General features: G+C 34.6%; 1 protein-coding gene across 11 annotated transcripts in view; it reads right to left on the bottom strand.

The window, feature by feature from the left end:
* Positions 1 to 14,726, bottom strand: part of LOC138129062 (dnaJ homolog subfamily C member 5-like) — a 39,916-nt gene that overhangs the window by 14,477 nt on the left and 10,713 nt on the right. For 5 of the 11 annotated variants that reach the window (XM_069045310.1, XM_069045313.1, XM_069045312.1 and 2 more), the window contains exons 3-5: positions 7,252 to 7,383; positions 6,620 to 6,673; positions 1,693 to 1,870 (exon numbers count right to left, since the gene is read on the bottom strand). In XM_069045310.1, the coding sequence (XP_068901411.1) occupies positions 1,693 to 1,870; positions 6,620 to 6,673; positions 7,252 to 7,383 (364 nt within the window). The remainder of the gene's footprint in view (positions 1 to 1,692; positions 1,871 to 6,619; positions 6,674 to 7,251; positions 7,384 to 14,726) is intronic. The other 6 variants (XM_069045317.1, XM_069045318.1, XM_069045319.1 and 3 more) reach the window with 3 other exon arrangements.

Here is a 14,726-nt window from a genome sequence, read left to right as displayed (position 1 = left end):
CAGACAAGATTCAGTAGAAGAAGAATGGGAGTGGCTGGAGTCGTAAACGCACCCAAGATGGTACCAAAAATGTGAAACATCGGTTGGCGGATTGTTCGTTGAAAGTTATCGCACTATTTATTTTTTTTTACAGATGAAGCGTGGTTTTTCTTCGCAGGGTATATAAATTAAGAAACAAAATAAAAGTGTAGTGCTGAAAATCCACACTATACTTTTGCATCCCACCAAAATTGGTGTCTGAGTGCTATATCCCAAAGAGGGTTAATTGGGGTTAATTTCTTTTCACGATAGGATTAATAGAGAAAGGTACGGGAATTTGATACTGGAGCTGTTCATAAAACAACTAACTTCCAACGGGATAGGGCGACGGCTCACACAGACAATTGATTATTGGTTAGAATTTTATGATCGAATATTCAGCAGGACTTTATGATCGCTCAGATCACCCAATCTTATTCCGTTAGACTTTTTTATTCATCCAAAAAATAACATCTTTAAAACTCCAGGGAGCACTTTGGAAGAGATGCAAGCACAGATTACCCACTACTATAATCAGATATCGCCGCAAGTATTGATAACTGCGTGCCTATGGCACAAAGAACACCGCTTTAATCAATTCCTTTATAAACCCTTACTTTAGAATTGTATATTGGAATTTAACATGTATGGAATCAAGACGAATATGCAGTGTGAACAAGTGTTTTGTAAAAAGTACAGGATGGACACATTTGAAAAGCGTCCTCCAAATTCATCCAAGCAAGGTTCGGCATCGTAATTCTACTTTTCGTTTTCAATATTTTCGTTTCTGAAGAACTATAGTTGTCTAAATGAACATTTTTACAAATTAAATAATGTCAAATATCCTACGACAAAAATGTAACATCTGTATGTTAAAGTAGAAAAAATTCTCAGCCAACAAAAACATGCGTTATAAGTCCAAAAGCAACTTTGATGAGACTCTTTTCAAATAGGTAAAATCTGTAAATCGGACATATTTCTTAATTGCCATTGGACGTAGGACGCCCAATCTCTATGTCATCAGTACATTGCTGCAAAAGGTCTTTTGGACTGTCTTCCCCTCATCCATTATTTTGAATATCTCCCAGAGCTTTGGCCCCAAGAAACATACATCTACAACACGAGCTATCGAAGATGAGTGGAAGGAGGATCTAGGACGTTCAATCTCTATGTCATTAGTATATCGCCGAATAAGATCTTTTGGACTGCGTTCCTATCGTCCATTTTATGTCTTCCAATAGAAAACCTCAAGGTGTTGCAATTTCGTTGAAAGTCAGTATACTTAACAAATCCAAAAAAAAATATATATACATACATATATCTCTTTCACCTGTACTTTCTAAACATTATTTATCTTTTCCACTTAATTCATTACATAATCGTTATAAAACATGATCAAGTCTTATTACTCAATTTCTAAAAACAGAAACTTTCTGAGCCACAGACCCAATTCACTTGACTCAGATCTCTACAACATTTTAAAATGGAAATTGGAAATTCTTGACTGTACATATTCCAATACCAAAACACGCTTGGTACGACTGTCACCTCCACACATCACCCACTCCATTCACTCGCCCAAGCCAAACTATCACCCTACTGGTTCTATTTGAAAAAGCACAAGCATCGGACGTTCGCGTCACCTCGCCGAAAAAGAACAGAACAAAATCGTACCTGGCGTATAAACGGGCACGTCTCCCTGATTGAGAGCCGCGTTCTCACCTAAATTGGACGTAGGCGGCGGCATTGCGTAAACAGGTGCATTGGGGCCCTTCTTGGGCGACGGTTGCGAAGTGATTGGTGGCGTACTGTTCCTAGGCGAACCGGCCGCTTCGTCCTCGGATGCGTCCTCCTGGAACCACAAACACATTCACATGGAAAACGATCCAAATCATCGTCGGGGTTTGGGGGGGTTCGATCGCGGAACGCATCCACGCAGGGAACAAACAACGGCGGGACCTTCTCGAGGTGAACGGACGCGTCCCGAACGTGGCGTCTAAAGCCGCAACGCAAATTAGGGGAGGGTCATCGGACGGGGGTTCTAACGAGCGAGAATCACGAAAGCGATGGAGATTGACGAGTTCCCAGAAACTTAGTGAACAACACATTTTTATTTATTTCGCACCGTTAATGAAAACGGTAATTTTACGTACTCACAAGCGGACGAAAAATAACTCTTTTTCGGACGCTCGCCGTAGCGCCTTCTGTTGGTCTGTTTAGTAGGTTAGCAACGAAACCGACAATTGCCCTGTCAACAAATATTATTAAAAAAATTGTTAGTGTGTATTAATAAATTCATCTATCGGACAAAGGTAGATACAAAATAAATTTGTAATTTTTCCAATGACGTCTTTTGCTTTGTAGTTCGTGCAGTTGCCTAAAAAAGTTGATGAGCACCTCTGCCAAAAAGTACTTTTTTCCTCGCCTGTTTTCAAGCCTCGGCTGTGCCTCGACCACAAAACTCAGACTCAAACGAAAATGATGCACTATCATTACTCCAAAAAATGATAATAATATAAGGTAGTGCTTTCAAAGAAATCCGGCCTCAATACCGTGCTTTTTTACAATTTCAGCTTTGAGTTTGAAAGAAACACAGTACAAGGCTTTTTCTCTTCATCTGTCCCGTTTTGATTTCGTGCCCACTGTACAAGGAAAATCTGAATAATTTGTAACCCAACCTACACGTAGCACTTAATTTTATTTCTAACAATGGATTTTAAATTATTATCCTTTGTAGGTGTACGAAAAAAAAATCTGAATGTTATATGCCGAACCACAATAGACTGTTAAAGTTTATCTGTCACGAATTTTCTATGAAAATAGGATAGGTAATATTGGGCACCTTCATATGCTGACAGTCATACATGAGAGGATTTAAGACGATCCCCGTTGACAAGACAAATATTGTAATAGAAGATGCGATACTTGGTCAAGTGTATGAAGAGGTGCTGAAGGACTACCCACCGAAAGTTGAGGTGGTGGACGTAGACATGGAGAAGCTCAAGTTGATACGTGAGCAAAAACCCGTTCGACTAAATTCACAACAAGCATCCAAAAGATTTTTTTGAGAAGATTTATATCACAGATGAATCCCGGATTAATCGATTTTCCTTCGAAGGAGGTTTCACTCTCATTCGCTGGAAAGGTCATGGTGTCGATGTTTTGGGATTCCAGAGGGATGAAAAATACCAGTACCATGGTGCCCGTGAGGCGCGGCATTGGCTAACATCTTTCGGACGTTGACAGTGTGGGACTGCCTGTCGTGGCAGTCGTTGAACACTTTTCCAGTTAATTATTTGCCCAATTTTATTACCTCTCTAGATCTCACGTTACATTTAAATGAGATATGGCGGTTTTTTGCGGTGTGTCGACATGCTAATTTCACAAGGCACGTTGCGACTAAATCATTACTGCCAGAAGACAACAGAAATGTAGAACTCACCGAGGCTTATAGATTTTGAGATATAACCATTTTTGTGCGACTACTTCCTTCAAATCCTTCAACATATTTTTGACGATGCTATTTCTCCGATACTAATGAAGCTACGTCAAATATTTTTAAATATTCATCAATGAGTCTTGAAGGCGAACTATTTGACTATGGACATTGGAGACTATAATATGCCTGCTATATTTGGTTGTAAATTGTGTGCATTACAAATGTCATTCCCAGGCGGCGTACACCCCTCCTACATACAGGGTGATTTTGAAAGTTGTGCAGATATTGTAATCACGAGCTACTGGCTTCATGTAGAACTCGGAAAAAATATTTAAAAAATTCTGTCAAAAAATAAAATGACATTTATTTTTTGAGCTTTAATTTTTTTTAATTGCTTTTAGTCTTCTACGTAAAATTTCGGCACATTTTAAAAATACACCCTGTATATCATATTTTATAAAACGTACACCAATGCGGTTTCCTTGTTTCAAAGCATATTTCCTATAGATTACTTCGCATTGGCGTACATTTTATAAAACATTATATACAAGGGTGTACTTTTAAAATGTGCTGAAATTTTACCTACGGGGTTGTAGGACAACGTAGAAAACTAAAAGCAATTAAAATAAATTGTAGCTCCAAAAATAAATGTCATTTTATTTTTTGACATAGATTTTTTAAAATATTTTTTCCGAATTCTACATGAAACCAGCAGCTCGTGATTAAAATATCTGCACAACTTTCAAAATCACCCTGTATATACCTCAAAAGTCAATCTATTACCGGATAGTATTACGGTTTTTTTTTTGGGTCCGCTTAAAAAAGAAATTCACAGACACCAGCAATGGTGAAAGAAATGTTGATTCACCATAATCACGCACATATCCACAAATCAGCAGTTGTGTATCTTACTATCCAGAAATTGTCCTTAGACTTTCCTCGTTGCCACATTGAAAAACTTTCCGGCTTGAGAAAAAATCTTCAGGAAAAAGTAATTAATGCACTTACCATGGAATATTTAACAGACTTAGAAAAAACCTCATTTAAAAAAGAGATGAATGCATAGTTCAAGAAAGAAATTATGGAAAGAATTGTCTTTCGGTCAGGCTACAAGACTTTCAGACTGTCCTTGCAGTTCTTTATGTTAGTTTTTTCCCACAATTAGTAAAAAATAACTCTCGTTAGTTGGTAACGTAGTCAAATTTTTAACAAACATGTCTCATTACAGTGCGTCCTGTCATCTCGCGTGTAAGTTTGTTACAAGAACGCAGCGAGAGCAATAAATCCACGAGGGATGAATAGACACTTTGTTTCGTGCTATTTATTGCACGCAAAGAGCAAATAAGGTACACTAGATTTTTCTTATATGATATTAATCTAAGTGTTGTTTATAGCATCTTTCTTACGATTATTAAAAATTACGTTACTCTCACACTGTCACTTTTGACGTTAACACCAATACTGTGTCAACCAATGAACCAATCAAAATTCATTTCAATTTCTGCTCAAAGTTGGCGTTGAAGAGTCGATTGTGAACGCAACACGGATTCCGGATCGCAGATCAGTCGTTTAAATCTAACCTCACTTTTTGCGTTGTTTGTGTTTTTACTCTGCAGACTGACGAGTGGAGCGTTCACAATCGACTCTTCAACGCCAACTTTGAGGAGAAATTTAAATGAACACCCGATAGATTTATCGGGTATTCATTTAAATTTTCGATTAAAGTTGGCGTTGAAGAGTCGATTGTGAACGCATCAGCCGTTTAAATATTACCTCAGTTTCTGCGTTGTTTATGTTTTTACACGAGTAGTACGTTCACAATCGACTCTTCAACGTCAACTTTGACACGAAATTTAAATGAACAACCGATATTTACTGGAAATTAAAAGTATTATTTTACGTCCTCTTAAGAGGAAGAGGGACTGAAATAATGGCATGTACAAAAGTCGTGCAAAAAATCATTTAATTTAAACTACAGGAATGATTACTTAAAACACTGGTAATTTTTTTAGATCTGCAAATAAAATATGAAGCACTCTAGATTTTGAGAACTAAAAATTACGTTTTCTGAAAGCACATTACGCCTTCTGTTTATCTCCAAAAATTAGTTGTGAATTTTTTGATATTCCTCGGGAAGTAAAAAGTGTCCACGTAAAAGCCAAAAACGACAATGTAACACCTTGTTCCTAAGAATTTTAGTTCCTCTAAATCTTGGAATATTTAAAAACAACTACACTGATCTTTTAAAAACCAGAAACTAAAAAAGCAACTAAGAATTTTCCAGTTTTAAATGGCAATGTTTTAAATTAATTTCTTTTGGTTACGAACCAAATGGCTCACTGAAGTGTGAAAATTTTAAACATTCAAATTTAAGCTCCAGCTTCATTTAAAAAACTGGTGGCTTCTTTTATTTGAATCTTGAAATAAATGCATTACTTATTTTTATTTAGTAAAAAAAAAAAATAATAAGCGAATCAACTTTCCGCCGCAGGTGCCAAACATAATGCAATTCCCCAAATTTACTGTTTAACGAAAAGCTTTAGAATTACTCGTAATTTGAAATTAATACTAACTAATTTAATATGTAATAAGGTAATGTTAGTTGAACCCCGATCCACAAAAACTTAAACCTCTGTTAAAATGACACTTTGAGAAAGCACAAATTGCAACCAGTGAATCAAGAGTAGCACAGGTTTTATTTGTAGAAAACGTGCATTCCAGTACAAGAAAGTCTCAACATTACCCTTGCAATGGACAGCACTATTAATTTACTTAGAAGCAAAACTACAACACAACCTTACATTCCAAAACTATTTACCTACCACTCTGTTGTTCGCTAAGTTACTGGTTCATGACAGAGAGTTAGTGTATGTCGCTGAAATCGTGATTTTCGCGTGTACATAATCAAAGCGCAGCTCCCGTCACGTGACTTTGACATTCAACTTAAACGTCAAACGACGGTAAAGCTCTACAGTGCTGCCAACTACTGGTGAAATGATATGAATGAGTGAGAGAGAGAGAGAGAGAGAGAGAAGCGGGATCTATGATACAATCATGCGATCATCTTTACACAAATACACTAATTTCGCCTTTTGTTTTTCGATGCCCAATAAACCACAGATATCACAATATTTAAGAATTACGCTGAAAAAGAAAACTCACCCTTTTACCTGGCTGCAACGTAACAGGTTGGTTATTACTTGGACCTTGTTCTCGCTGAAAACATCACTACGTATGAGAACGACCAACGAAAAAAATTTAAAAAACAAAAACAAAAAAAAACAGCAATAAAAGTCTTCTTAGGTCACAGATTTTTTACCAGCTTACCAAAAGACAACACTCCAGACTCTCAACTTGTGACCAAACGCAAACAACTCCAACATTATGTTTTACTGTACAGCACACAAAACTACAAAAGAATAAAATGTACAAAATCAATCCAATCAAAGTTCGAAACGCTAAAGCTGGAATAAAAGTTGCCCATTGGCAAACTGATGTGTATTTTGTAAAAAAAACCAAAACGAGTGACAAATAGTGCTAACAGACAAAAAAAAAACCTCCCCTCCCCCACTCGTCAGTGTCCGTTGTCTTACCTTCAAATGTTTCAGCTGTCAACAAGTACAGTTTGTCAACAAAAAGAATTAATTTAAAATAAAACAAATCGGAAGAGAGAAATGGTGGTGCGTCTAGTGATAGTCTTACCTTCGTTTGTCAAGATGGCGCCCACAACAAGAAAAAAATCATGCAATGACAACGTTTATATTCGAAAAATTTTTGGGAACAAAACGACTTACATTCAACGTGTGATAATCTCCTGTGTCTTCGGGCGGTCGAGGTTTACACTTTCCACAGCAGAAGTTGCAACAGCAGCACAGACAACAGCAACAATAACAACAGGATATTATCCCGCACACGATGAAGAGGGCCTGCAACAGAACAATAATAATTACAATTTGTCGCGGTTCGATTGTTTATGGTTTGTAAAGTGACCCTGCATTCGTCCCCCAGGATCTTGCCTTCGGACCAGTAGCAGAACCAAATCGGTAAATTTATGTTATCGGGCATTATTGTAGTACGTTCGAGTGAATTAGGGCATTGGGATGCGAATTGGCGTCATAATGAGCGTAGGATTGCTCGAGTTGTTAAGTGTTAGTGGCTAAATTATCTGTGGTAGAGATAAGAAGTGAATTGTGCAACCAATCAACTTGTTCTATATTTGTAACCAACATCAAAACAATTCTTCAATTTAACATAATCTTTATCTGACTGGAAGAAAAAATCAAACAAAATAACAGAGCGACAGTAGTAATTGCCACACGTGTTTTACGTCAATAAATAAATGTACGTCATTAAAAAGAAGCCATATACAGAGTGACTAAAAAAAGTAACGAGTTCATTATTGTCTCGACAAACGTACCTAGTACTGTCACAAATATTATCACTTGGTCAATAATTGACTTTAAAATTAAAACAAAAGATTTTGTTGCTTTGATTAATTGTAAAATAGTATATTATGATACAAGTTTATAAGGAAGCCTTTAAAGCACGCGCGACGAGTTTAAGAGCACGACGCGTAGCGGAGTGCTTTTAACATCGCAAGTGCTTTAAAGGCTCTTATGAACGTGTACCATACGCTATTTTTTATTATACCTGCACTACAATCTGAAAATTATAACAAAAAAAGTAAATTGAAATACCTTTTCCGAAGTAATCTCTGTCATTAATCGTTGATATGAAAATGGTCAATTGTTGTGTTTCGTTGCTATCATAAATTGTGCATAAATATGTATGTATAATCTATTCCATCTTTAAAAAAACGATAGGTTGCCATGCTTTAATTTTGTTAAATTGGTAAGACTGAGGAAAGTAGTAGTTATATTTCATTTCATTTTGGTTGTAAATCTTTTGTAACTAAATTTGAAGTGCTATGTTGCAAGATGATTCTAAAACAAAAAGTAAATAAAGTTATCAATAAATGTCATTTTGACGTTTTTCTAATTTATTTTAAATTAGACAACACAAAGTAATAATTTAAAGGGTTTACTACAAGTGCATAATGCCAAAAGTTGTGTTTGTTGAGTGTTGATGTCTTTTAAAAAAAGTGATTCCATTTTGGAGAACTTATCCGTTTTCTGCTTGTTAAACTAAAACAAGCGTTCTTGAAACTCATTCAACGACTAAAGCCTCCACCAGATGTTTACATTTTGATTTGTCATTTTTTTCAATTGCTATTTTTAATAAAAAATGCTGGGTTCTCTATTAATTTCTTGTAATACAGCTTCAATCGATTCGCAAAAAAGCGTGGCAACACTGTGCCTTCAAAATTTTCAGAATTCTTAACCAATCTTTTATTCAGATATACAGGATGAAATCTGTCAGATTGTCATGGCCAAGCATCGTTTTTTTAAAGTTGGAATACATTATATTTATCATTTTTCAAAATATAGGTGAATTTGTTGTTACCTAAGCAACCCTTAAAGCTTTAGTGTTTTAAAGGCCCTTTTTCGCACGCATTTTAATGTCAAAAACAGGGATTATGATTCAGGTATAATAAAAAAGATATGTAGTACAATATGATCAACAAAAAAAGAGATAAGAGGCGGCTATGGAAAACAAAACTTCGGAAAACATGTAACGTAGAATATATCAAGTGTTCAATTGAAAAGTTCATCAAGTAGCCTTTGAATTTTTCACAACATTGTGAAGCATGTCTTGGAAGATCAATGACAAAAGTTAGGTTAGGACCACGTAAAGAAGTGACATTTTTGACTAAATTTATTTTATATGTAATGTAAGTGCCAGATTGTCAAAAAGGTTTACAATTAGAGCAGGACATGTCTCTGGCTACATGTTTGATAATATGTATTAAATACAAAACCTCTTAATTTGACGAAAGTCGCAGAGATGTGTAATCTGTAACATTTTAGGTTAAATGTGTTTTTTTATGTTGAAATACAATTTGGCACCGAATAAACCCAAACTCCCCCAACTTTGGTACCGTTTCAAAAATAACTTTAGATTATAGCTATTAATAACGGGTGACTATTAAAATTTTCACTTGGAGTTGGCTTTGAACGAGTTTTTATTTTTTCTGTTACTTTAGACACACGCAAGAACGAACGACAATAATGTCAGTCAGTACAATTGAAACATAGCTTTGAAATGTCAAACTTGTCAGTGTCTAAGGTGCAACGGAAAACAAAGAATGATCCATAGCCTACCCTAAGTGAAAATTTTAATAGTCACCCGTTATAACGAGAATATTATGCAATTTATAATATCGAGGACGTTGCGAGGTGACGAGGCGCTAGCCGAGTCATCCTCATAGCAACGTCCGAGATGGTTTAAATCGCTAATATTCGAGTCATATTCAAAGCTTTATCGTATCATTGTATCTAACGTATCATGAGCGCGTCACTAATGTATTATTATGAATAACTAACGTATTATAAGTAGCTAAGGAAGCTATTGGAAGGAAGTTATTGGAATATTATGGACTTCATAATTATCAATAAATGTGTAATATAAATTGATCATAATCGTTAATGACACGATAAAAAAAGTTTTATGTTCCACGGTGAAAACCATCGTGAGATAGAAAACGCGAATGTTGTTTACTTGTGCAAGCAGTGGATTTATTACAATTCCACAGAAAACGAAATTCAATTAAAAAAAAAAGACGTTACACTCGCAAAACACAACTGACAACTGCCAAATAAGGCATCATCCCTTTTTCGCTCCATTTTCCTTCATCAAGTCATAGCCAACTTTTCATTTGAACTAACAGAAATGATAAAGAAACTCCAAGAATCAAGAATCCGGTCACCATTTCCTTCGCTCCCATTTCGAAAATAGAATTATGTCGTGAACATTTTGTGCTCTAGAGCGAAAGCCACTTTTTAAAATAAATTTCACGTAAATGGCCGAATTGACAAGTACACTTTATTAAGTTTGCATAAGTTTTCTTTTCCATTGCCGTCTTTTATCGCTTTTTTGTTAATCGTACTATATCAAAGATATACAGGGTGTAACAAAAATAAGTGCATTTATTTTAACTGGTAATAGTACTCATTAATTACAACTTTTCTAAATATTTTTTTTTTTACTAGTGCCGCCTCGGATGGCGCCTCTGCTCCACAAACCGTACTTGCACTGGCAAAATAGCATTTTCTAGCCTTGTGACACAAATAACTATAGAAAAGTTGTTGTAATTGATGAGTACTATTACCAGTTAAAATTAATGCACTTATTTTTGTTACACCCTGTATTTGAAACGACGTCCCTTAGCTTTATACTCGTATGTACGAAGAGCAACAAAATTTTCATTATTCCGCGCCTTTCCGTTTCTTAGAAATGGATTTTTTTTAAATATTTGGAGACTATTAAATTCTGAATATGCCCTTATCAACATAATGACCTTTGAACTCGTAGTTTCTGAAATATTGATTTTTAAGTGGAAACAGAGTGGCAGTGAAATTCCAATTTTACAACGGAATTTACACAACAAATAAACTCTTCAACATAAAAATTATACTCCCATGAGTGAATATTGATATTTCAATATCTGGGAAATAATTTTGTATCAACAAACTAAAACAACAAAATATAAGAACTTCCAAAATGGACGATTTGGAAACTAAGACATCTTCTTCCAACAAAAATAAATAATCCAAAGTAAATATTCAAACTGATTGCCATTTTTTTCTTGGCAATACACAAATCATTTTTAGAACTCATTCCTGTTCCTTTCTTTGCGTTGCTTACTTGTAGCTGGCCCTTTGAAATAAACCCTGCTATTGACATAGCACCATACATTTTTTGTTGGGGTGAGATTGGGGAACCGTCTAGCCGCTTAACAAATCCTCTTTTAGATTTGTAAATTAAGCACAGCTAAGAGTTTTTTTTTAGTTCTTCAGATATGTAAATTTATTGTTTTGTTTGTTCATCCCAAAATTACTTTGCTGATATTATAAAATATAATAAAATAACTGTAGACATTTGAAAATTTCGTTCATTTTCTCTTTTAAAAATCGATATCTCAAGAATCATCGATCCAAAGGTCATACATGGTACATGGAGAAAAATCAGAAATTAACATCTTCCCAAATCCGCAAAAAAAATTGTAAGTTGTCAGTTAACAAAAATTGGTGATAAGGTTTGGCAAAAATTAATATCTGTTACATCACAGTTAATGTTTCATGAAGCGAACATTGGCGAAGTGGCACCCCTGGATCCTGAGCACCTGTTATAAAACTTTTTTAGACGAATGGGGAAATACCCATCTTTTTTTTTAATTGAATGTCTCTTAAACTTACTCCACGAGAGCTCTGAAATGATGGATTTTTAACACGAAAGCTCTCCTAGGTAACAACGAGTGTCACTTTGACAGTATTAATTTCTCGACACCGCAGGTGGAGGGAAATTATGTCAAAGTGATACGAGTGGAGTTTTTCGATAATTTTTTATGGTCCTTTTTTAAATGTTTTTTTTTTTTTTAATTTTCAAGCTCAAATTAGGTATATTTAATTTTGATTCTATTTTGAAGAATTTGTGGAAAAAATGATAAACAAAAAAATGTTTATCTTAACGAGTCCTTTTGTTTGTTAAATTTATCACGTGAACTTCCATAACACCTTGTATATGAATATGTAAATTTGTTCAATACATACAGTCATGTTCAAATAAAACTGGGACAGTTGTATTTGTAAACTCTAACTATTTTATAAACCAACGACCATTGAACTGTTAATTTTAGCCAAAATATTTTTTAAATAAAAATTACATTTAAAGCCCAAAAAAGAAGTTGTCCCAGATTTATTTGAACATGACTGTACTTCAATTATATCTTTCGATGCAGCAAAAAATCCCTTTTATTGAGGTTTTTTTATTAAAAATACGATCTTCACTGAACAATTTACAGAGCAATTCCCAAGAGCAGAAAAGACACATCAATCAAATTTTACTGCCAATAAACGACCAGCCATTGAAAAACAGTTTTTCATTTATCAGTCAACACTTTCTACATCAGGAACAATAAATGAACCACTCTCGTATTCATAATAATCGATTTGAATGATCCTACGATCAATATAAACTCGCATATTTATTTCTTTTAATTGAGCAGACTGTAAAGGTCAACTCATAACATTTCTTACTGAAATCGTGGTAGTTTCTCTCCGGGCATACGGTACCAAATTATTCCGCCGAAATGTGCGCCACCGCTGATAAATTTATACACTTGACGTTCAAAAAAAATTATCCACCTTTTTCTTATCAAAAAAAAAATGTATGATAATCTGTGCAATTCGTAACACCCTATTGAATAATTTTCCATTTATCTGTGTACAGACTTTGCTGTATTTTTCCTGAATTATCATAAAAATCTTTTCTTTCGATTTTGACATTTCTCTCTTACGTTTCCATCAAGTCCCATTATAATGCCATTGGGTTCAAATCTGGTCTCTGAGGTGCTCACTTGACAATTTTTAATCTGTTCTTCGTGCCTCACTAATGGATTTTTTGAGGTGAATTTGCACCAGTTCATCTTATTCGACGGTACAGAGTCGTTTTTCACCAATAAGATTCTGTGATCTTCTCTTCTCACGGTTCATTATTTACTATCTCCCACTCCAACTTAGGAAAAATGACCCAAGACAAACACTGACTCACTACCATTTTACATTAAGTATGTTATTTTCCACACATACTCGTAGTTTCATAAATAACGATCAGAAAATAATGAATTAGGATTAGGAGATTTCTAGGTGAGACTTGTAAATAATAGTAGTTTATTTAACGAGTTTGTGTGTAAATTGGGCCTTTTTTTGGCATGAGTGAGCCAGTTTCAAACGCGAATTAAATGAGTGTTTTAAAGGCCCACGAGTGCCAAAAAAGGCCCAATTTACACACGAACGAGTTGAATACAACGTTTTTTTGTTCGACGAGTCCCTTAAAGGCTCCGAATCGCTGAAAATCTTTAAAATTAGCTTGACGTTTCGTTTTGACAAGTTGTGACATTTATCAAAATCCGTTCACACAGGAGAAAATTCTCAAATTCTGACAGTGTCGAACAAAAATATGCATTCGTTTAACTATTTTATTTGTACTTCAACAATCCTGTATCAAATGTGTAATCTAAAAGGACAATACACTTTTCTCGTATCCCACCTCCACCCGGCGGCACGGCAATTTTGCCGGAGTACATACACTATTACGGATAATACTATCAAGTAATAGTGCAGTGCTTATCAACATAATTACCGGCGTCTCGCCTCCGCATTTTGACTTTTTTGTGTTTTATGTTCTGTGTCAATGTTAAGGAATTTCCTCACGATGTGACATGAGTATAATAATATACCTTTTTGAATTTCAACCACCAATGTGTTCTCTAAGTCCAAAATTTTTAAATTTTTAAAAAGAGATTGGGGTACTATTCCTGTTGCTGAAATTATAAATGGTAAAATCGAAATTTTTTCTAAACACCAAAGATTTCTCATAGCAACGGAGAGTTCTAAATATTTATTAATTTTTGTATTATATGTCTGTGTTATATTGTGTGAATTTGGAACAGCTATATCTAAAAGATATGCTTGCTTTTGTTGTTTATTTAAAATAATAATGTCTGGTCTGTTATGCTGAATGTGAATGTCAGTTAAAACTGTGCGATCAAAATATAATTTGTAATTGTCATTTTCTAAACAACTTTCTGGTTTATAAATGTAATGTGGTTGTGTATCCTTTAATAAATTGAATTTAACTGCTAAATTCATGTGTATAATTTTTGCGAATATATCATGACGTTTTTTATATTCGCTTTGAGCCAAAACGGTGCAAGAAGAAAGGATGTGTTCAATGGTTTCCCCTTCGGTTCCGCAAATCCTACATTTATCAATGATCGATTGTAAACCGCATATGTGTTTTTTATAATTTCTTGTATTTATAACACGATCTTGTATTGCAAATATAAAACCCTCAGTCTCAGGATGAATATTTGATTTTTTAAGCCATGCATGAGAAGCTTGAATATTAATTTCTGGCTGTTCTAGCTCTTTAAAATATCTCCCATGTAAAGACTTTTGTTTTATATTTGCTATAGTGTCAGGTATATTTGGCTCAACAATATCTGAAATTATATTATCACTTAAATTTAAAGGTGTGTAACCTTTATCCGCTGAAACCAAAGCATTAAAAAAAGTGTTATCACGAGCTCTATTGAGAAAATAATTTTTTAGTGAAGCAATTTGATTGTGTTGTAGAATTTCTAGATTTG

This window comes from Tenebrio molitor, chromosome 4 (assembly GCF_963966145.1).
Source record: "Tenebrio molitor chromosome 4, icTenMoli1.1, whole genome shotgun sequence".
Lineage (NCBI taxonomy): Eukaryota > Metazoa > Arthropoda > Insecta > Coleoptera > Tenebrionidae > Tenebrio > Tenebrio molitor.
This window is presented reverse-complemented; position numbering and strand designations above follow the sequence as displayed.